This window comes from Corythoichthys intestinalis, chromosome 17, assembly GCF_030265065.1.
Source record: "Corythoichthys intestinalis isolate RoL2023-P3 chromosome 17, ASM3026506v1, whole genome shotgun sequence".
NCBI classification, from domain to species: domain Eukaryota; kingdom Metazoa; phylum Chordata; class Actinopteri; order Syngnathiformes; family Syngnathidae; genus Corythoichthys; species Corythoichthys intestinalis.
In genome coordinates this window covers 40,713,013-40,735,175 of record NC_080411.1, presented here as the reverse complement: position 1 = coordinate 40,735,175, position 22,163 = coordinate 40,713,013, and the positions used below count along the sequence as shown (strand labels likewise).

The window sequence follows — 22,163 nt, the reverse complement described above, 5'->3', positions numbered from 1 at the left end:
TTGAGCAGTGGCGGAACAAATGTGAACAGGGCCCGGACGATGAGCATAAACGGGACCCCCCGGGTGCGGTCGTACCCAAGCGTCCCCCCCCCCCCCCCCCTCCAAGTTCTGCCCCTGATGTTGAGGGTTCACGATGGATATTTTTATGGTGTTACTGTTTCCTCAAATCCATGCTGACTCCCACAGCAGTATTATGCAAATTCACACCATAGATTATACACATAGGTTATTAAACATTTATCAAAGTAAGATTTGTAGCTATTAGGTGATGGACCAACCATTTTGATAAAAAATTGTAAAAAGCTGGAACCAGAAGATACGAAACTTAAACACCAAACAGATAGATGCATTGGCTCATGTGTCACGTAGACTAGAATGAAGATGCCCAAATGACACACTTTGATTTACGAAGTGTCAGCATCTTCCATCCCCTCCCCCAAATCATCCTAGGATTTATCACCACTCAGGATTACACGTCTGCCCGGCGGTCTGACTTAGCTGCTCAGGTCAGATTACAGCACACCGCCAGAAACTGGTCATGCTCATTGGGGAGTCTTCATTACGTTCACATATCAGAAAACCTTTAAAACTCCTGAAATGATCACCATGCACTTGACAATATCAGCTAAGAAACTAGCATCAATAAAATTTGGATAGCATTTAGATGCTATCTATATGTGTCAAAAAAACAATGTTGCACCAATAGTTTTTTAGCTCCCAATACCAACTACAACCCCGAGCAAAAAGTATGGAATCACCAGTCTCGAACGACCACTCACTCAGACATTTTATCACGTAGAACAAACTCAGATAAAAAGCTTGAAAACATAATGAATTAGTTCAAAAGTGCAACTCTTTAGCATTCAAAAACACTAAAGGAAATGAATAAAAAACATTGTGGTGTTCAGTAAATGTTACTTTTATAGAGCAAGTGCAGGGAAATATATATGGAATCACTCCATTCTGAGGAAAAGAACATAGAATCATGTGAAAGAAATAACAAAACACATATCTAGTATTTAGTAGCACCACCTCTGGTTTTTATGACAGCTTGCAGTCTCTGAGGCATGGACTTGATGAGTATTCATCAATTTGGTGCCAACTCTGATTGCATTTGCCAGATCATCCTTGCAGGTTGGAGCCATGCTGGGGACATTTTTTTTCCAATTCCAATTGATGAAGAATACTCATACTGGCACAGCACCAAACAAATGATCCAGCATCATCACCTTGTCCAATGATGATTCTTGACTTGACACCTCGTCCAATGCAGACTCTTGACTCTTGACAAGGTGATGATGCAGGAACATTTGTTTGGGGCTGTTCCAGTGAGATTTACAAAGATGCCTGCCTGAATAAATCATCAGATTTCCCTGCAGGTCAGGCAAAGGCACTGGGGAGATGGCTGTGGTTAAATCAATAAATGCACAAGTTTACATTGAAATTTTAGACAGCTTTCTTATCCCTTCAATTGAAAATATGTTTGTCATTTTCCAAGATGACAATGCGTCATGCCACAGAGCTAAAACTTTAAAAGCATTCCTAGGAGAAAAACTCATCCAGTCAATGTCAATGCCTGCAAATAGCCCAGATCTCAACCCTATTGAAAACCTGTGGTAGAAATTGGGGGGGGAAATGGTCCACAGCAAGGCTCAGACCTACAAGGATGACCTGGCAACTGTAATCAAAGAGAGCTGGCACCAAATTGATGAAGAATACTCATCAGGCCCATGCCTCAGAGACTGCAAGCTGTCATAAAAAGCCAGAGGTGGTGTTGCTAAATACTAGAGACGTGTTTTGATTGTTATTTCTTTGTTTGTTTCTCATGATTCCATATTTTTGTCCTCTGAATGGAGTGATCCTATATTTATTTCTCTGCCCTTGCTCTTTAAAAGCAACACTTACTGACCACCACTATGCTTTTTATTCATTTCTTTTAGTGTTTCTTAAGGCTGTCAAACGATTAAAATTTTTAATCGAGTTAATTACAGCTTAAAAATTAATTAATCGTAATTAATCGCAATTGATCGCAATTCAAACCATCTATATAATATGCCATATTTTTCTGTAAATTATATATATATTCTGTAAAATAAATTGTTGGAATGGAAAGATAAGACACAAGATGGATATATATACATTCAATATATGGTACAAAAGGACTGTAGTGGGCATTTCACTCTACTGTCATTTAAATCTGTCAATGCTGTCCTCACTCCGAAGCGTCTACTTTTTCCAAAGCTAGACAGCTAGTGAACGACGCCTTAATAATTAGACTTCTTCCTTTTTCATCTGATTTATTAATAAAATGGCCTCAAACCATTGTCCTCTTTAGACCGTTGTAAAACTACAAAAAAAAAAAAAGTACACAAGCATTGCATTAGCAACAACGTTAGCTTAGCACGCTATACAGGTTCACTAAACATAAACAAAAAGCGTCTCATACAAAAAATATAACATTTCGCTTACTAACATAATACGTACATTCTTTACAACAACCATACTTACGGACAAATCTTGTCCAAGGATCATATAAGCACAACATTATCAGCCCGAGACGTCGTGCAGCCATAATGAACTGGAAAGAAAACAATGAACCATGTCGCAAAGCGACCACAAGAGTTCGCTGTTGGACAGCACAAAAAGTCTTGCTGTAAAACTTACCAAAAGGCAGAATACTTTCTGAGCGGGACATGTGCGTTAACTGCGTCAAATATTTTAACGTGATTAATTTAAAAAATTAATTACCGCGCGTTAACGCGATAATTTTGACAGCCCTGGTGTTTCAGTATGCTAAAGAGTTGCACTTTTGAACTAATTTATTATTTTTTTCAATCTTTTTATCCGAGTTTGTTCTACATAATATAATGTCTGAGTGAGTGCTCGTCCGAGACTGGTGATTCCATACTTTTTGCTACGGGTTGTAAATTTGTTACATATATATTACATACCAGTATACATTTTTTTCCACTTGAATGTAAAGTATTTTCTAATCATGGCTTGGTCAGACACTACTTAACTCAATGGCTGCCATTGACAGTTGTACATGTCCAATACATTAGAAGTGGTAGGGAGACAGTGAATGAATGTTTGTTCCAGTGTTGTTTTTGGCAGCCATTTGAATTTTTGTCCATAGACTTCATAATGATATTGACGGGACATGGGGCCGATTAATACGGAGCCTGCATTGTTGGCATGGCCGTCAAAGCTGACTGACTTGAGTCACAGACAAAGCGCTTTTTTGTTGAAAATTATTGGGTATAAATGCTTAAATCCCTGAATTCTTTTTGATTTGGATGTAAAACAGTCTTGATTCTTGGTTAAAAGCAAAAAAAAAAAAAAACATAAATATGTCGAAGTACGATGCTAGTCTGTCAGTCAATGTGGCGGCCGCCATATGTAAACAGCTGAACATTCTTGTGAATAAATGCTTAAATCCCCGAATTCTTTATAGACCCCATTCACCTACATCACATAATCACGTGATCGCTTTATTGTGCCACCATATTGTCCGTCATTGTGTGTCCGTATTGTCAATGATCGTAGTTTCTTAAGGGGGATTCAATTGCAAATTATGGAAGCCCCAGTGCTTTCAGACGCTGTAAACTCTTTGGATGAGTTGCATAAAAGAAGCTATTTGGAAAAGCTTCGGTAGATGCAGTCGCCAGATCCATATTTGATGCCCAAATCATTGTTTCCTCCCATCCGGTCCAATCCCGTGCGTCAGAGCTCGTCCTGAGACCACAAAATTTCCAGTCATACTCCAGTTTATGTCACGATGAGGAGTTGGGTACCCTAAATCGGCACCGGCCCGAATATAAACCGACATTTGGGCAGCTGGGCGTCACCGTTGTCACGATTGTAAAATGAAACCTGATCGGCCGTTCAACGACGGACCGGAAATGTTGCGCTCACCTTCTTGCTGCGCGACCGTGACGACGAGCTTCGTAGTCTCTGTCTGATGACGTCTGCGATCGTGTTGGCATCAGGACTATTGATGTTTTCACCGCTGTCTGACGGCTGTCGACACAAACGCATAGTGGACCGAGATAAACCAACCGTGCTGCTTTAGAGATTTGCCCTTTTAACAATGGGCACACAGTAACTACTAAAATGACCGTTTCTTTCACTTGGTCCCAGCTAAATATTATTCAAAAAATAATGATGGTGGAAGAAAGGGAAGAAATAAACATTTTGAATTTGAAACAAACTGTATGGTGTCGGCGATTAGCCTCGCAATGATCTTAATTGTGGTTATTTGTCAACCCAAAACCCTCTAAAGATATATTAAATGCATCTTACCAGAAATAAAATTACGACTACATAGTCTGTGGTGATCGTTTGGTGCCCAGTTCTGTCGTCTAATTGCAGCAGTCCATCTCGCTCTCCTCTTCTGGTTTCTCGGTATACGATACAACTTCAAGTCTCTCCATTTATCTTCCCTGTTACTGCAACCAACCGCCACACATGCCTTCAGCATTTTGATTAAACAATGTTAACCATTGTCAGGAAGGTTTTTTTTTTGGTTCCTTTACTAGGCGGTGATTCCTTAGACAAGCAGAAAAACACGCAGTAATAGGAGTGCAGTAATGTACGTAGTGGTAGTGGTTGTGGTAATATGTAAACACGATCAGCTGACGGACAATATGGCGGCACAAGTCAGGGGGCGATGCTGTGACGTCACGTGAATGATGTCTACAGATATGGACGTAAAACAGTCTCTATTCTTGGTTAAAAGCAAAAAACCAAAGAAACTTGCAGTTAGCGTTTATTTTACGTAAATATGTCGAAGTACGATGCAAGTCTGTCAGTCAGTGTGGCGGCCGCCATATGTAAATAGAGCTTTTTTTGTTGAAAATTCTTGTGAATAAATGCTTAAATCCCTGAATTCTTTATAGATATGGACAGTCTCCATTCTTGGTTAAAAGCACAAAAAAAAAGGAAAAAAGTGTAGTTACCATTTGTTTTACGTAAAATGTTGAAGTACGATGATAGTCTGTCAGTCAATGTGGCGGCAGCCTTACAACAAACAGCTTTTTGCATTAAAAATTCTTGTGGAAAAAAAAACGAAAAATATGATAATTACCTTGAAACCTGGAAGAAAATCACTCCTGCGCAGTGTTGTTAACCTTACTTTTAAAAAGTATTTAATTACAGTTACAAATTACTTCTCCCAAAAAGTAATTGCGTTAGTTACTCAGTTACCATGAATGTAAGAGTGATTAGTTATCTGGCAAAGTAACTGGTGATAATTTTCTTTTTTTTTCCTCCTCAAAATAAATAAATAAATAAATAGATAAAAAAAATAAAAGGTCACACAATGCGAAGTTTAAAGGGTTTTTGGCACAATTGGCCCTAGCCCAATTCTTTACCCTAAACTTAACTAGACACAGGGGTATTGTGGATATTGCGATAACTAGATAGTAACCTTTGCTATGTGTGGAAGTAATTTAATGTTGTGAATCAACCGTTAAAGTTGTTAAATTTGCTCACGTTATTGCATTAGTTCCCTTCTGTCTACTTTTGACATGCGTAAGTTTAAAAACTGTTTCATCATTTAAAAATAGATTTAAGTCAAGATTTTGCTGATTCAGGAGCATTTTAGATAAAACGTTACTTAGGTTTGCTCGGAAGGTTCTCTACAATAGAGCCTTCCTGAGAAGTCTACTGCTTTAAGATGGTGGCTGTTTACTAACGCATCTAGATCTTTATACATGTTGCTAATGCCACCGTGTCTGTCATTAGCATCTACTTCTATATATACGTGATATCTACAGTAGCATCATGTGGGCGTAGTTTGTAGGCTATCGGCTACAGTCAGGTATTATTGGAGCCACCTAGCATCGCGTTTGGAACGGTGTCACAAGTCCCTTGCCTCCTCCCCACTCCTGCTCTCCTCTCTAGTCTCCGTGAGTCCATCTCTCTCAGACTTTTGTCGCGTCATTCAACCAACATTGTAACGCACAGTAACGCACGCCTTTCCCGCCTTAATAACGGTAACGGTGTTGCCAAGATGGGAAAAGTATTAATTAGATTACTCACTACTGAAAAAAAATAACGCACTTATATTCTGACGCAGTTATTAACAACACTGCTCCAGAGACAATCCTTCCTGTTTGTATGTGGTACAGCTTTCGTATTTTTTCAACATAAATCCGGCATTATATCGCTGCATGTGTCGCTGCAACCGACCGCGAATAACTGAGGTGGATTGTGGGATGGCCTCATACTTGAAGGCGTGGCGCAATGAAAATCGAATCTGACCCGTTAATATCATTATGAAGTCTATGGTCAGACAGTGCACACTCATTGGCTGCCATTGACAGTGCTAGATGTCTAATCCATTAGAAGTGAGGGGGTGGCAGTCAATGAATGTACGTTGCAGTGTTGTTTTTGGTAGCCGTTTAAATTTTTGTCTTTTGGATGAATATACTTATTTAGTCTTATTTTCATCTTAGCTGTATTTTAGTCATTTCAAAATGTTTTCTAGTTTTAGTTGACGAAATCTCATACAAATTTCGTCTACTTTAAATCGACAGTTACTCAAAATGTTTTCTTCTGTAAAATTGAAGGTTTTGTCCAAAAATAATTAAAGGTTTCCAACAATTTTGAGTGAACATTGACAGATGAGCACATAATGTAGCATCTACAAGGACAACACAAACTTTGTGAAGATAATACACTCAGCACATTATTTTCAATTAAACCTATTTAGAAGCCACCAATTGTGTGTTTCAAAAAATGTCCGAGTAATGCATGACTAGGTGAAATTAGACACACTCAAGTAGAAAACCTTGGTGTCAGGATTAGCGATTAGACAGCATAGAATAGAATGCCAACATACGCACACTCACAAGGGATTCACACAAACACTGCGTTCTAGACCACATGGCTGATTTATGTACACTTCACCCCTCCCAATCAATTATCTCTCAGACACCACACCCTCTTTCCTTGGTTATCAGGCCCCCCACATGGTGTCAACCGGAAATACAACTAGCTAATTATAGCACCAACATATTCATAGTTAGAGTAGGCGTTTAATGTATTTCTTGTTGTTGTTTGCGCTTCTTCTGTCTCTCTCTCCCTCTTTTCTTCTGTTCCTCCATAACCCCTTCCGGTTCACTGCTTTCTCCTAATAAAAGAGGTACGTTGAATGATCACAATGGATGCATGTGATACATTAAAACTGTTCAGATCAGTCGGACACTCAGATCTCCATTCTCCGTGTCAAGCAGCTGAACAGGACAGGTTAAAAAAAAAAAAAGAATACAAAAATAAAAACTGTCCTACAGTTTAACATTCTCTAGACTTACTGACCAGAAAAGCCAAGTGGCCCTGTTTTAGACTGGCCAGTGTTTTAAGAGGACGCTTGCCATTCTGGAGCTAATGCTAATGCTAGGAGTTACATTTAGTGTCTGAAGACCACTCAGCACAGATGTTTAAAGTCTAAAACAATATTGTATATTCTCCCTTGCCAAGACAAGAAAACAAATCGTACCGTATTTCCAAAGAAGCAAGATGGAGCGCAGCCTAACTTGAGATACATCCTAAACTCCCGTGAGGGTGAGGCACAGTACATTTCACATGAGTGACACGACCAAAACACTCCTATGATGCAAGCTGACATATACCATGTACAATATGAAAATATCACACGTTGTGAACATACGAAAGAAACGGTATCGCATTTTGTGTCTCATGTCGTCTCGTCAGACAAAAACTGTCATTCCTCCTGTTATACTCTAGTCTCCCAAGCAACATTTTTAGCTCATCATCGTCACGTCATCGTCATGAAAAAAAAGTTTGTCGACGAAATATTTTCGTTATAGTCATTGCTGACGAAAACAACACTCATCTGCCACTGACGGTGGCGCTAGACATCCAATCTATTTGGATTGGGAGGCTTGACAGCGAATGAAAATGTTCAATAGCAACGAATAAGTTAAATATGTGCCTTGTAATGTTTAGAAGAAATATTTGTGCATTAAATTATAAATTCAATTTACTTTACATGTATGGGGATGCAGGAGCAAAACATTTCGTTTTTGCTTATCTTGAAATACCCTTGGACGCACTTAACAATGTCCCTCCTTTCAGACAGTTCGATAAATGTTAGTTTAACCTTGATGTTAAAGTCTACTTTCGCTTCGTAAATAAACCCAAACATGAAGAGGCTTAAGAGGTCTCCAGAAAAGCCTACTTCCAGCACTCTGCCGTAATAGGTCAGAATAGGTTCTTTGTTTCCTTCAAGACACTGAAAAATTAATGTTCCAAAAGTTTTTACATTGAAAATCTATACGCTGGAGAAATAAATGCCTGTGTTTATCCGTGCCATACTCGACTTCGATCCACTCCACAAGACCGCATTCCATTTTGCTTTCTGCCAACATATTAACACCCCGCAGAAACGATAACAGAAACAAAACTGCTGGTTTGTTTGACTTTGTCATTCTTCAATTAAGACCCGCAGAAATGATAGACAGGAGTATTTACTTCTTGTGAACAGTTCATTTGTTAGACGGCTCTGACTTTACGGGCCATGTTTAGACTGGGAAGAAGATTCAAATGTACAAGACTGATCTCAGACAATCTCTGAGTTGCTGGAATTTTGAGGGGTTTGAGGCCAAGATTTTCATTCTTGGTGGACCTCAGTGCTGACTAGCAAATTCTTGCAATGAATGCCTCAAACATGTAAAGGGTATAAAATGTCTCTGCTATGGAGACTGAAGAAGACTATGGCCATTGAAGGCGTATGTTTGCATAGGGACGACAGGGACATTACACTACCAACTTTTCAGGATGTTCAAATTGTCCCCACCAACATGTAAGCAATCTTATTTGCATTATACGATGAGTTCAGTTAAATAGGTAATTTATAATGTCTTCACATACACTGCTGGCTAAAATTATTGGAACCCCTGCAATTCTGTCAGAAAATGTTCAATTTCTCCCAGAAAATGATTGCAATTACAAATGCTTGGTAGTAATATCTTCATTTATTTTGCTTGCAATGAAAAAACACAAAAGAGAATGAAAAAAAGTTAAATCATTATCATTTTACACAAAACTCTGAAAATGGGCCGGACAAAAGTATTGGCAGCCTCAGCCTAATACTTGGTAGCACACCCTTCAGACAAAATAACTGCGAACAACCGCTTCCGGTATCCATCAATGAGTTTCTTACAGTGCTCTGCTGGAATTTTAGACCCTTCTCCTTTGGCCAACTGCTCCAGGTCTCTGAGATTTGCAGGGTGCCTTCTCCAAACTGGCATTTTCAGATCCCTCCACAGGTGTTCAATGGGATTCAGGTCTGGACTCATTGCTGGCCACTTTAGAAGTCTCCAGTGTTTCTCTCAAACCATTTTCTAGTGCTTTTTGAAGTGTGTTTTGGGTCATTGTCCTGCTGGAAGACCCATGATGTTTGAGGGAGACCCAGCTTTCTCTCATTGGCCCCTACAATATGCTGCAAAATTTGTTGGTAGTCTTCAGACTTCATAATGCCATGCACACAGTCAAGCAGTCCAGTGCCAGAGGTTGCAAAGCAACCCCAAAGTATCAGGGAACCTCACCATGTTTGGCTGTGGGGACCGTGTTCTTTTCTTTGAAGGCCTCGTTTTTTTCCCCCTGTAAACTAATAATACCTTTTCCTAAAAAGCTCTACTTTTGTCTCATCTGACAAGACAACATTCTTCCAAAACGATTTTGGATTTCTCAGGTAAGTTTTAGCAAACTCCAGCATGACTTTTTTTATGTCTCTGGGTCAGAAGTCGGGTCTTCCTGGGTATCCTAGCATAGAGTCTCTTTTCATTCAGACGCCAATGGATAGTACGGGTTTACACTGTTGTATCCTCGGACTGCAGGACAGCTTGAACTTGTTTGGATGTTAGTCGAGGTTCTTTATCCACCATCTTTCGCTGAAATCTCTCGTCAGTTTTTCTTTTCCGTCCACATCTATGGATCTTATTGATGGCATTGCGCACGGTAGACACAGGAACATTCAGGTCTTGTAGCCTTGAGCTTGCCCTATGCTTCCTCACAATTTTGCTTCTCAAGTCCTCGGACAGTTCTTTGGTCTTCTTTTTTTCCCTGCATGCTCAATGTGTTACACACAAGGACGCAGGACAGAGGTTGAGTCAACTTTAATCCATTTTAACTGGCTGCAAGTGTTATTTAGTTATTGACACCACCTGTTATATGCCACAGATAAGTAACATGTGCTGGTAATTACACAAATTAAAGAAGCATCACATGATTTTTTTCTACCAATACTTTTGTCCAGCTAATTTTTGGAGTTCTGTGTAAAATTATAATGATTTAATTTTTTTCCCATTCCCTTTTATTTTTTTTTATTTTATTTTTTATTGCAAGCAAAACAAATGAATATATTATTACCAAAGCATTTTTAATTGCAATCATTTTCTGGGAGAAATTGAGCATTATCTGACAGAATTGCAGGGGTGCCAATACTTTTGGCCAGCAGTGTACAACAGAAAAAAAAAGTTCTTTTTTTGAGGGCTGGGCCATGTTTTAAAACCTTGTGTATAACTACATCACCAGAACAGGGAAATCAAGCAAATCAGTGCAGCAGTGGCTCCGCCCAGGGGATACAATTTTTGACGGGGGTAACTACATTGGCATGACACCGGTGGGTGTACCATATTGAGTGGATGACGATTTTGGCGAAAAGTATAGCTGTCCTACGCAGCCTGATTTAGAATTCCACTCAAGAATGATGGAAAACAAAAAAACACTCATCTTCATTTCACACACCCCCCCCCCCATTCTCTTTTGATTTTTTTCATTGCAATCAAAATAAATAAAGATATTACTACCAAAGCATCTGTAATTGCAATGATTTTCTGGAAGAAATTGAGCATTATCTAACAGAATTGCAGGAGTGCCAATACTTTTGGCCAGCAGTGTATGTTGTAAGGATAGAATTGACAGTACCAGTATAAGTGAATTATTTTCTTTTTTTTTCAGACCTACATTTACCCCTTTTCACTTACTTAATGTGCAGGTCCATTTTTTCCCCGTCAAACGTACGTTTGATTGGCTGATGACTTGAACACACACATACAGAGCCCCGACAGAATTACAAGTCGACGACATGTAGCCTCCTCCGCCCCCTTCGAAGAGGAGGGATATTGGAAGACTTTTTTTGGCCAGCAGCAGCAGACACCGTAAGTAATGTAAAAAGACGGGAGGTGCGTAACACGCCATTAATTTTGCTACTGAAAATCCGATCTGCATCAGAGTCAGCATAACATTAAACTGTGTGAACTTGCTAACCTACAAAAACTCGAGTAGGAAGCTGCTTGGAGAGAAGTGTCCTCCTGTATGTGTTTTCTACTGTTAACATTACTTAAACTGAGAGAAATCTAGTGAACTATGCTGGAAATTATAGAACCAGAAAAACTTTAGCAAGAAGCTGCTTGCATGAGAGGTCCCCAGTCTGAGTGTGTCAGTCATTTTACATTTTTATTTGATTTATGTGGCTTGAAAGCAGCTCAGCGTTCATTTTTTGTTGAGTTTGGCTGTGCTTGTGGACAAAAGCACTACTGTTTAACCTGAAGGAAATCTTATTTTTTTCTCATTTTTGTCATTCTCTGACAAAGAGGTTTTTTCAGTTATATTTTATTCATTTATTTAGAAACACAATGTTGAGTGGTCTTAGGAAAAAAAAAATTTTTTTTGCATTCCTGTATAGTTAAGAGATTATTAACAGGTAAGTATACTGTATATTGTGTATCTTGATATAATTTAGGTCATGTTGAAACATTGCAATTTAAATTTGCTAATAAAATCCAGACATTTATTCTGGAAGTTCTAAAAATGTTTCTTTAGTAATTTTTGAAATTAAGGTTTGAATCGAATGGTGTATCACCTGAACCAATACACATGAAAGTTAGTATAAGTTAATACCGAATTATTTTGCATGCATCATTTAGCCATTCGATTAATTAGGTTCAAATTCGTGAGAAATGTAGCCTTGACCCCCATTCGCTCATTATGTTTGGTCTTATTAATGTCCCGTCGCCAGCAAAAAGTGTACATGCAGGTTATGCTGTTATGTCTCTACCAATGTTAAGCCCTTGATTGCCCTATTCATAGCGTAATGCATTATAGTCACCTGAAATGCAATGTTACGTGTTTCTAAATCATAAACGCCGCATAGATAAACACTATACACAGGAAAAAGTTCCTGGCAACTGCAAATGTATGGACTCCAGCTAAAGATGATTCTCTTGTAAATTGATACATCTGCGCAGTCGTGACCTCAGTCTTCAAGCATGAATTCTTTGTATTAGCGCTGCGCCTAAAAGCTCCGCTTGTCAGCATAACCAAGACAAATGATGGATCTTGCAGGAACGTAATAGAGCGTTCAATACGTGAGTGGTTTGAGAAAACTTTTTAAATTCACTGATTCAATTTCACAGTAAATAACACTTCAAGCCAGGTGTTTGATTTTGGAAGATAAAAATATTAAATTTCAGCCCTGTTAAATATGACATATGTATAGTATTTTCTGCACTATAAGGCGCATCGGAGTGTAAAGCCTGAGTTATGCTACTGCGTTGCGGTGACGCAACTACGGCGTCAATGAGCATTTGATAGTTCTGCGCCGTTTCTCTGTAATTCACCGCCAAGCCACTAGAGGGGTGTGACGTTGTGTTTGTAGGGTTTTGGAGGACTCTTGACGACTTCTAGTTTTCTTTCGGTTACACTGCTATGCTAAAATGCTAACGAAGATAAAACGCTTGAATGTGGATCTTCAGCTCATCAACGTTGAACAACAAATGTTGATCATACAAATGTTGAGGCACAGGCGACACAGAAGACTGTTTGTTGGACTGTTGATGCCGTCACATTACGAATTCTAGCCTCGGGTGGAAGCCAGCAAGCTGTGGTGGCTAGCTTCAAACTGGTGTCGAACACTGTGTCCGAAGTCTGCAAAGAATTGTGGACGGCCCTCCAGCCCGATTTTTTTTTTTGCAGTGTACTACAGCCTGCCAGTGGAAAGCCATAGCAGATTTCTGGCGGCTATGGAACTTCCCAAACTGCGTTGTAAGACTTGATGGTAAACACGTTATCATAAAAGCACAGAGGCACTCTCAATCAGTGATGATGAATCAAGTGTGTGAACTGTTATTAAACATCAAAACAACTCTTTTGACACCAAACATGTGCTTTATTGTTCATATACTTTAAGTGTGACACGTAAATAAGTCAGACTCACAGCAAACATATGTACATAATAAATGATGAAGTGCACCAACCAAAAATACAACAGAAAGTGATAAAAAGCTGGCAGTCTTTGGCCGACTGGGTCACCGCTTCGTGTGGCCATTCGATTCCGAATACAGATACTTGTCTCGGTGGTTCTTCCATTGTTTAATTCAAACGCTGGCTGACCTCCAGCCCCGCATTTTCAGCAATCTCCTCCCACGAATTGCTTGCCATTTGGCAATCTTCACAATGTCTTGACGAGACATTGTAAAAGTTGTCGTACTTGCTCTTCGTTGATACTCTTGTCGGCTTGGTCCATTTTTTGCGTGTAGTAAAATAATGTTTGAAAATGACGGTGATTTCGCGCTGAACCGCAAACAAGAGTCTGAGCGGACCAATCACAGTCCATTTCCACCGCGTCACACACGTTGACGTGACGCAAAGTCATAAAATTGTGAAGGAACATGAAAGGCTACGGCGGAGGGTCGTAAATCGGGTCTGCCTTGACGGCGCGGGTCTGCCGCAGTAGCATAAGTCGGCCTTAAGGCGCACCTTAAATGAATGGCCTATTTTAAAACTGTTTTCATATATAGAGCGCACCGCAGTAGTAGTACAGGTAGTCCCCGGGTAACTATGTACTCAACTTACGTGATTTTGACTTACAACGCCTTAGTCTTGTTCACCATTTTGCCCCCATTCGTTTTTTTTTTTTTTTAGTTGCGTAAACAGTACCTTGTTGTACCTCACTGTATCCTTTTTTTTTTTTTTTTTTACTTTACTTTATTAAAGTGATGTGTTCTGTACTGGCTAAACATGAAGTTGTTCAGCTTGAAAGCCAGTAAACAAGGCAGTTGTGGTATTTGAAACTTTTGACTTCCTTCACTTTTGACAATTTGTAAAGCTGTAACATACATACAAGTATGTACACTTATGTTCAAAATGACACACATTTTAACAATAAAACAACTGGCACAAAACAAATGGTGTCCGAACATCCATCTAGTCTGATCAATATGTAAATTTAGTTGATTAAATTAGCCCAATTTGCCTAACAAAAGTCTGCTAGCTTAAATGCTATGAATGCTAATGTATTTACAATTCTCATAGTAAATCACTCACACATAACTCCACAAACAGTAGACCTAAATTACAAATGCATACACAAACATATATTAGCTGAAACAACTTAGTCTTATGTTGGCCAAAACAGAACGCAGCTGTCCATTATCCATGTCAGACAAGTCTGCTACTCAATCATAGAAGCAAAGGTGACAGTCCAACCACACCCAACGGTGCCACTAGAGGGTAGTCTATCTATCCTGCATCATCAAAAAAAAAAAAAAAATACAATACCTTTTGAAGGCTATTTTGCGAGAGGTATTAAAAAGGTCAATTTTGATTTACGTGGCAATTCAGGTTACGTCGCCACCGTGGGAACGGAACTATTAGTAGTAGTAGTAGTGGCTGGGATTGCGTTGTGCATCCACTGTATGAAGATGGGCTCAAGGGAATGTCCATGATCAACAATATTGATCCATAATGTACAGTGTATCACAAAAGTGAGTACGCCCCTCGCATTTCTGCAGATATTCAAGTATATCTTTTCATGGGACAACACTGACAAAATGACACTGTGTGTAGTCTGTGTGCAGCTCATATAGTTAATTTATTTTCACCTCAAAATAAAGCCATTAATATCTAAACCCTTGGCAACAAAAGTGAGTACACCCCATTGAAACTACATACATCCCTAAATGTCCAAATTGAGTACTTTTCATTTTCCCTCCAAAATGTCATGTGACTCATTACAGGAGTGCTGTCAGCATTGCTGCATAGATTGAAGAGATGGGGGGGTTAGCCTGTTAGTGCTCAGACCATACGCCGCACTCGACATCAAATTGGTCTGCATGGCTGTCACCCCAGGAGGAAGCCTCTTCTGAAGACAGTACACAAGAATGCCCGCAAACAATTTGCTGAAGACATGTCAACAAAGCACATGAATTACTGGAACCATGTCCTTTGGTCTGATGAGATGGGCGGGCTTCCCTTGCATCTATGCATTGACATAATTGTGCCATAATCTACACGTACTGATTAGCAACAGGGTAGCAGCAGATACAGTAGTTGTAGTAAACATTAAAGAACGTCATAATTACAATTACAATCATCACCGTAATAACAATGTCACAGGCAACAAGTCGTTTCATGCACAAGATTTAATCTTTAGTATTTTTTGAGCACCAGACACATGAAAATGCAGGGATAGGAAGAAGATAACGTCCATAACACAGCAGCAACATGGCTACAAAAACAACCGGTCTTTGTGGTAGCACGAGCTTGATTCCACATTTGTGGACATGTCGTCCCCTGCTGTGATGAGAGCAGATGGATGTGGTATTTCCAAATTTTATTTATTTATATATTTTCCAAATTTAAGGGATTTTGATGAGTAATGTTACTCCAGCTCCACTGTTGTTTTGGGTGGAGAAATTCTAAAACGGAAGTTGCTTGCAGACATGCAGAAGTACCGTACCTCGGAAACTATGTAACAATACTTTTTACCCTTCCAAATACCAGGGGGTGCTGCAACACCCTCAGCACCCCACTTCCTGCACCACTGAATCCAATCAAATACAAGGACTAAAGCAGTGTTTTTCAACCTTTTTTTGACTCACGGCACGTTTTTACATTGGAAAAAATCTCGCGGCAAACCCAGACCAAAAATGTTCCTAAATTATTTTCTGTGCAGTATATTTAAGTATAAAATAATTTCTCAGTATGTATACTTACTCGGTGTGAAACTTCAGCCTGTTTAGATGAACACAAAGTCGATATCCTTATTCTTCAACAGCTGTTTTTATTTTAATAGCAGTTAGGCTTGAAAAAGCTCAGAATTATCAGGCAGGGGGACTTGAGCTATGTCTTAACCACATCAGGGCTGAGCATCTTGCAGACAATGGCTTTGCAGGCAGGTAGTATTAATGTCTCTGTCACGGTGAGGGACTTTTTGGATTTAGCAACAAGGTAACTGGCTTTGAGGGCTTTCTCATTTACCTTCATTGTTTTTATCAAAAAAAGTTTTCACAAAGGCAAATAAAATAGTCCATCGAGTAGTTTTGAAGTGACGGGTGTTTAGTTTGGAGATGACGTTTAGGAGAGCTGCTAATGTCGCGTTCAAGAACTGCTTGGATTTCTAGCAGTCAGCCATTTTGGTGTCCTAGACAATGTGTTAGAATTAAACAGGGGGCGGATTGAAGGTCATCACATATGGATAAAATAGAAAGGACACTTTTGAATATATCAACACATGACGAGTCTAACCAAATAATGTGCAGTAGACGTGCTGGGGTCCACATTGTTGCAGACAGCAAGGTCGTTGATGGCTAGAAATCTGAGTTTTTGAACACGACACGAGCATAACTGCGCATTACTGAGAACTTTCTACCTAGTACCTACTGCACTTCGCCCGACGACGTAAAAAAATATTGTAATAGCCCCGAATAGTGAAATAGAGGAGCCGGTGATGACTTCCCCACTTTAATGTGGCAACAATGGAAAATAACATAACATGCGACCGCTAACTTTGCTCTCAGGCCGTGCTCCCTCTCTCCTTGCTTCCCGCTACGTCACCACTGCAGTCTGATGGCCCCTTCAAGGGCCCGCAGTTATGGACATAATATTTATAGAAATGAGACAGAATTTCTCGCGGCACACCTGACGATCTCTCACGGCACACTAGTGTGCCGCGGTACACCTGTTGAAAAACACTGGACTAAAGCAACATTAACACCCACAAACATGTAACAGTTCAGGGAGCCAAATGTCAGATTACCTTCGGTAAAAGTATTAATGAATCTCCTACAGTTCAATGAATTTGAAGGGAAATACAAATTAAAGCCGAACATGTGCAATGTATGAGGCTGCAGTTGTCATTGTCTTTAGCTCAACAGTGCAACAAAGCCAGCCCCAAATCAAATATTTTCAAAGTCCCATCTAACCATTAGACAGCTTCAGGGAGTGATAGCCTTGTGAACCTGATGAAAAGACTTAGCTCATGTAGTATACAGCAGGTGTTCCTACCCATAAAGGCCCTCTGGGGAAACGGCAAAATGGATTGGGACCAAATGTTACCTCCAGGGGCTTGACAGAAGACAAGGCAACCAGTGTACTGTCCACTAGCTTTAACTGTGACTTGGTGCAGCATAAATGCTTGTTAAAATGGGAAACGATGGTTTAGAACCTCATTTTATTGAAATTACCAGAAAATTGTCCGCAAACAGTTTGAAAGGGCATTTTATGAAATTTCCACAGGACGACATTTGTCAGAAATGTACCTTACCATTCAAGCCACCGTGCTAACATTAATTTTCCCACACCACTTATCTCAAGGGTGTTTGAGTATACCGGCATCAGCAGTATTGAAATGGCCAATAGTCCAAGTTATCCCAAAAATAATGTACAATTAGAGTTTACTAATGCTACAAGAACATTAAAAGTGGAGCAGTATTGACCACGAATTCAACTTCCCACTCTGAAAACAAAAAAATGGCCCGATTTCTTAAATCGGTGGAGGCCTTTCAACACAGCAACTTTTCCCCTCAAGTAGCGAAAACATGCGTGCAGTACATTAACAGTGCCCTCTGTTGGCAGTAAATACAAATTAAAAGTACCACATTCATATAACTTACACAATAGCATCCTCTAGAGAGCAAAAACAATTACTGCAAAAAAGTTCTGGTCAAAACATTTAATATAAAACTCATTCAAGAATGAAAAAACCACTGATGCTTCGTTGTACATTTACAGAACAGCAGAATATCAACAGCATAAATGTGACCGAATATTTGTAAATAAAGCCACAAGTCTATCGGTAGCACATTGCAAACAATCTGGGGTTGAGTGCAAGCATTTCAAAGATGAAATGAGCCGATGTAGGGGGTAACAAAACGCAACCTTTAAACCGACTTGTGCTTTTTAAAAGCAGCTTAAAAGTGATAAAACGCTTATACAACAAACAATTGAACACATTGTCAAACCTGTACAAAATTAACAAATTGAATCATTGTGTGACTTGCTTGGCAAAATCTTTCACAATAGACGAGTTAAGCTGTGAGATTGTTGCAATTCTCATCTGTCTTGAACTGGAGTACTTTCCTTTCACAGCCTGTAAAGAAGAAATACAATGTGATTTGACTTTTAAGTACAGTGCTAGTAAATGCCAACATAATCTTACCATATGCTTCGTTTTTCCTGTATTCACCTTCACAACATTTTTGGCAATGTGTGCCATGACTGGAAGCAAACTATCCAAGGTGTAGCTCATGTAGTGCTGCAGCGTTGCATCCTAAAGTAATTAAAACAAATTAGTGACACGCAAACAACTCAAAATTTAGGGTTTAGGTCAAATTATAGCAATACTTACCCATTCACCAGCATCCAAGATCTTGAGTGTAAGAGCCAAAGCAGCACTTGCTACCATTGAAGGCGGATAATGAACCATTTCATAGTCAACCATGGTCAGCTCGAGCAAGTATTTAGCCAGGGTGTGTTGCTCTGCAGTTACCTTAGTGATGACAGACATCTCAAAGTTTGAACTTAGCAGGGGGTGAAGGAAAGAACACATTTAGTATCAGCAACAAACTTCATGAATCTTTGACGCCCTTCTGAGGAACTGCAATGGAAGAGGTCTGCCAAGTTGAAATTTCAGCACACGCAGGATTGTCATTTCCATTTCTCTGATTTGTGCAGTGCTGTAAGCCTTATCTGTCACAAAGGCAAAGTCTGAAATCTCTGGTGGATACATCTCCTCATACTTTGAAGCAAGGAACATTGAAGCCACTCCGACAAGTTGCAGCTCCTTTTTGGACACTGGGTTGACCTATGGAAATGAAAAAGTGCTTATTTGCAGGTTTTTATGAGGCAAGTACGCCATAATGAGGACAGTCTACCTGAAGAAAGCGATCAATTAATCCCACAGTCATGTACATGGTCTCTTGAAGCAGGCGGAACTTCAGGCTCACTTGGACTAGCCAGTCAATAAGTATGGCACGCATATTACCAGTCACTTCTTGATCTTTTAGATAATTGGCTCGAACACTCTGTTCAGCCTGAAGAAGAGATACTTAACACTTTTGCAAGAAGGTAGCTACTGTATACAAGCCAAGAACATTGACGGAAAACAGACAAAGCTGAAAAAGCAGTTTCTGCTCTTGCACCCTTTAAAATCAACTGTTTTATAGAACAATGTGTCTACATGCTGTCATAGCAGATTCATGGTGCAGCAAGCCCCCAAACCATTTTTAATTTGTCCGTCTTACCCTGCAAACCCCCGTTTACAGACGTCATGCGACCGCTTTTGTTTCAACCTTGCCATCAAAAAAATAATCGTATTTATTATTTGAAATGCCCATCATTGATGTCCAATCTTTAGTTATGTAATAAAATTATTCACTCGCATATTTTAAACCAATTACGTCACAATGAAAAAATTGGCGTCTAATTAAGCCACGATACCTACCTCATAACTGGCTTAATTGTATTTTTCTAGTCGTTAGTCACATTTTCCCCAATATTTTAAATATATCCAAACAAATTGGAAAAAACATTTAAAAGGGTAAATATATGAAAATCTCGACTACTCCTGGATGTCTGCATCGTGACCTTTGTTATATTCACGCCTAAAATTCCCCCCAAATCCAGCTGTGTCTTGACACTGATACATGCTACATTAAGTTTTTGGATCAAAAAGAGGCAAGTATGTGATTATCTCATAAATATCATCAAGTCTTTATGCCCTCACCTCCAGTTATGGTTTTGCCGTTTATTTATTTATTTATTTTTTAATTCCTCCTGTTCAAAATTTCTCTTCCTTCAGAAAATTGACATTTTAAGCTTTCCAATGATGAGAATTTTGAAATTTGGCCAAATTGGGGCTCAGAGCGGAACTTCAAGTCACCCGAGTGTTTTCCGCCATTTAAAAGCACAATTTCTCACCTCTAGCTGACACATGTACTTGTAAATATCTTTTACAAATTCACTGCAGAGCATAGGATTGTCATGGTCATCTGCATCCACATCCCGCACAGTTTCCAGAATGACATCAGAAAATGCCTGGCACAATTCAGCGGGCTCACACCCTGAAGTCTCCATTGGTGTTGGGGACACGGGCCCAGGCGCCACCTAGAACAAGGACATTGTTTCGAAGTTCAGGCACAAATCAGCCACTTCTGATGAAACGCAGTGTACCTCAACCTCGGGAACATTTTTGGGTTTAGCCTCTGCTTTTTCAGTCACAATGGGAGCCTTGGTCTTCTTAACCTGGGCCTTGACTGCCTAAATGGTGAAACCATGAACAAATAAATCATTTCAAATGTACTTAAATCCAGACATTTTATAGAAAAAATGGTAATCGTCATGGTTATGAAGCAAATAATGCATTTTTTTAGCCAAGGCAATGTCAATACTCTGCATACTTCAGAAACTTTTCGACGAATGGTGAGATTTTCTAAAATGGCTGCAGAACTTTGGGCAGCAGCTAGAGGCCGTGGTAACAAAACGCCAAGTACGTTAATCGCGGTTTCTCAACAAAAAATACATTTTAAGCAAATCCATTACCTTCTTTTGAGGTTCGTTGTCAGCTGGAACATTACCGATTTCATGGAGGGCGACTCGCGGCTTGAGTGTGGGCCCACTCACGGAGGAAGTCTTCCCAGCAGGGCCAGTCCTGGTGGAGGCTATGCGATTCTGAAAAGCAACAAAAAGTTCGAATGTTTTTATACTTCAAGGTGTACTGGCAAATGTGACTTTGAAGGAATGGCAACAACAGGACAATCCATACGACTGCACAAAGAACAACCGAAAGCCAAGCATTTAAGCTACATCGTGACCACGCTAATAAAGGACTTACAAAACATCCTTTATCAGTTGTGAATAACTTACCCTTGTAACACGAAAAGCCATTTTTTCCGAAGCTCGTTGTTTTGTTGAAGAGCGTTTTCTGACGGTGTCCCGTTTACTTGCAATGTATCTTGCTAATGCCCAGACCACTGAGAAGTGCTTGTCTTGGTTTAAATCCTCGCGCACTGCAACCCGATTGGCTGAATCAAAATGTAGGCGCATCTGATTGGTCGAGCGCATCTGCTTGAAATGAGTTCCCTAGCTAAATGCCTGCAAACAAATAAGAATAAATAAGAAAAAAATAGTTATCAGAAGTCAAACATAGATATAACTTGTGTTGAGCAATTTGATTCGTCACCGTTATAATATATATACATGCTTAGTAAACAAATCAATATAATATTCGACGTTTTTGTTGAAGTTTTTCATCATTTAAAAAAGTATGTCTGTTAATGCCTACTCGTGGTCCTTTAGTGAGTGTGAAATACGTCAAATATGGCAATACAGCCACCAAAGAAAACAAAAGTGGCAAAAAAAAAAAAAAAAAAAAAAAAAATCCGTAATAAACAAGTTGGTGTAATATTGCATAGATTGCGATCAAAATAGGGACTCTGCATAAATAGAAGAAATCGAGAGAATTGGACTCTACCTCTCCAGAATGTTTGTGCAGAAGGCGCACATGATATGTAATTTCATCATTGTGAATGTTGTATTTGTTTTATTTCTAAATATATTGCTCTTCTGTATTTCTGCCGTTGTTTTAAATTGTATTTTGTCAGCAGAGATTCAGTGGCGATTGACATGACTGAACAAAAATAAAACCTGGCAAAACACCAGATGGAGTTTCAAGTCACATGGCTTTTAGACGCTTCGCTTCTTTTTCCTGTTTCCTGTGACGTATCGGACCAATCCTAAAAGTACAAATTTCAAACCTTTACTCCACTTTTCCGTAATCTTTGTTGGATTAAGTAAAAATAAGTAAATATTTATAGATAAAGTAGTTCAATTATAACATGGAAAACCACAGCACTGGA

The 22,163-nt window shown here is 39.4% G+C and overlaps 1 protein-coding gene across 1 annotated transcript; it reads right to left on the bottom strand.

The window, feature by feature from the left end:
* Positions 1–17,965: 17,965 nt before the first annotated feature.
* On the bottom strand, positions 17,966–21,329 carry ccnb1 (cyclin B1). The gene is made up of 9 exons (XM_057819497.1): positions 21,172–21,329; positions 20,848–20,976; positions 20,479–20,565; positions 20,227–20,412; positions 19,182–19,340; positions 18,875–19,111; positions 18,656–18,796; positions 18,467–18,577; positions 17,966–18,397 (listed from the first exon to the last, which is right to left on the bottom strand). The coding sequence occupies exons 1-9, from the start codon at positions 21,190–21,192 to the stop codon at positions 18,293–18,295; spliced, it is 1,176 nt and encodes a 391-aa protein (XP_057675480.1). The 5' UTR covers positions 21,193–21,329; the 3' UTR covers positions 17,966–18,292.
* Positions 21,330–22,163: the final 834 nt, after the last annotated feature.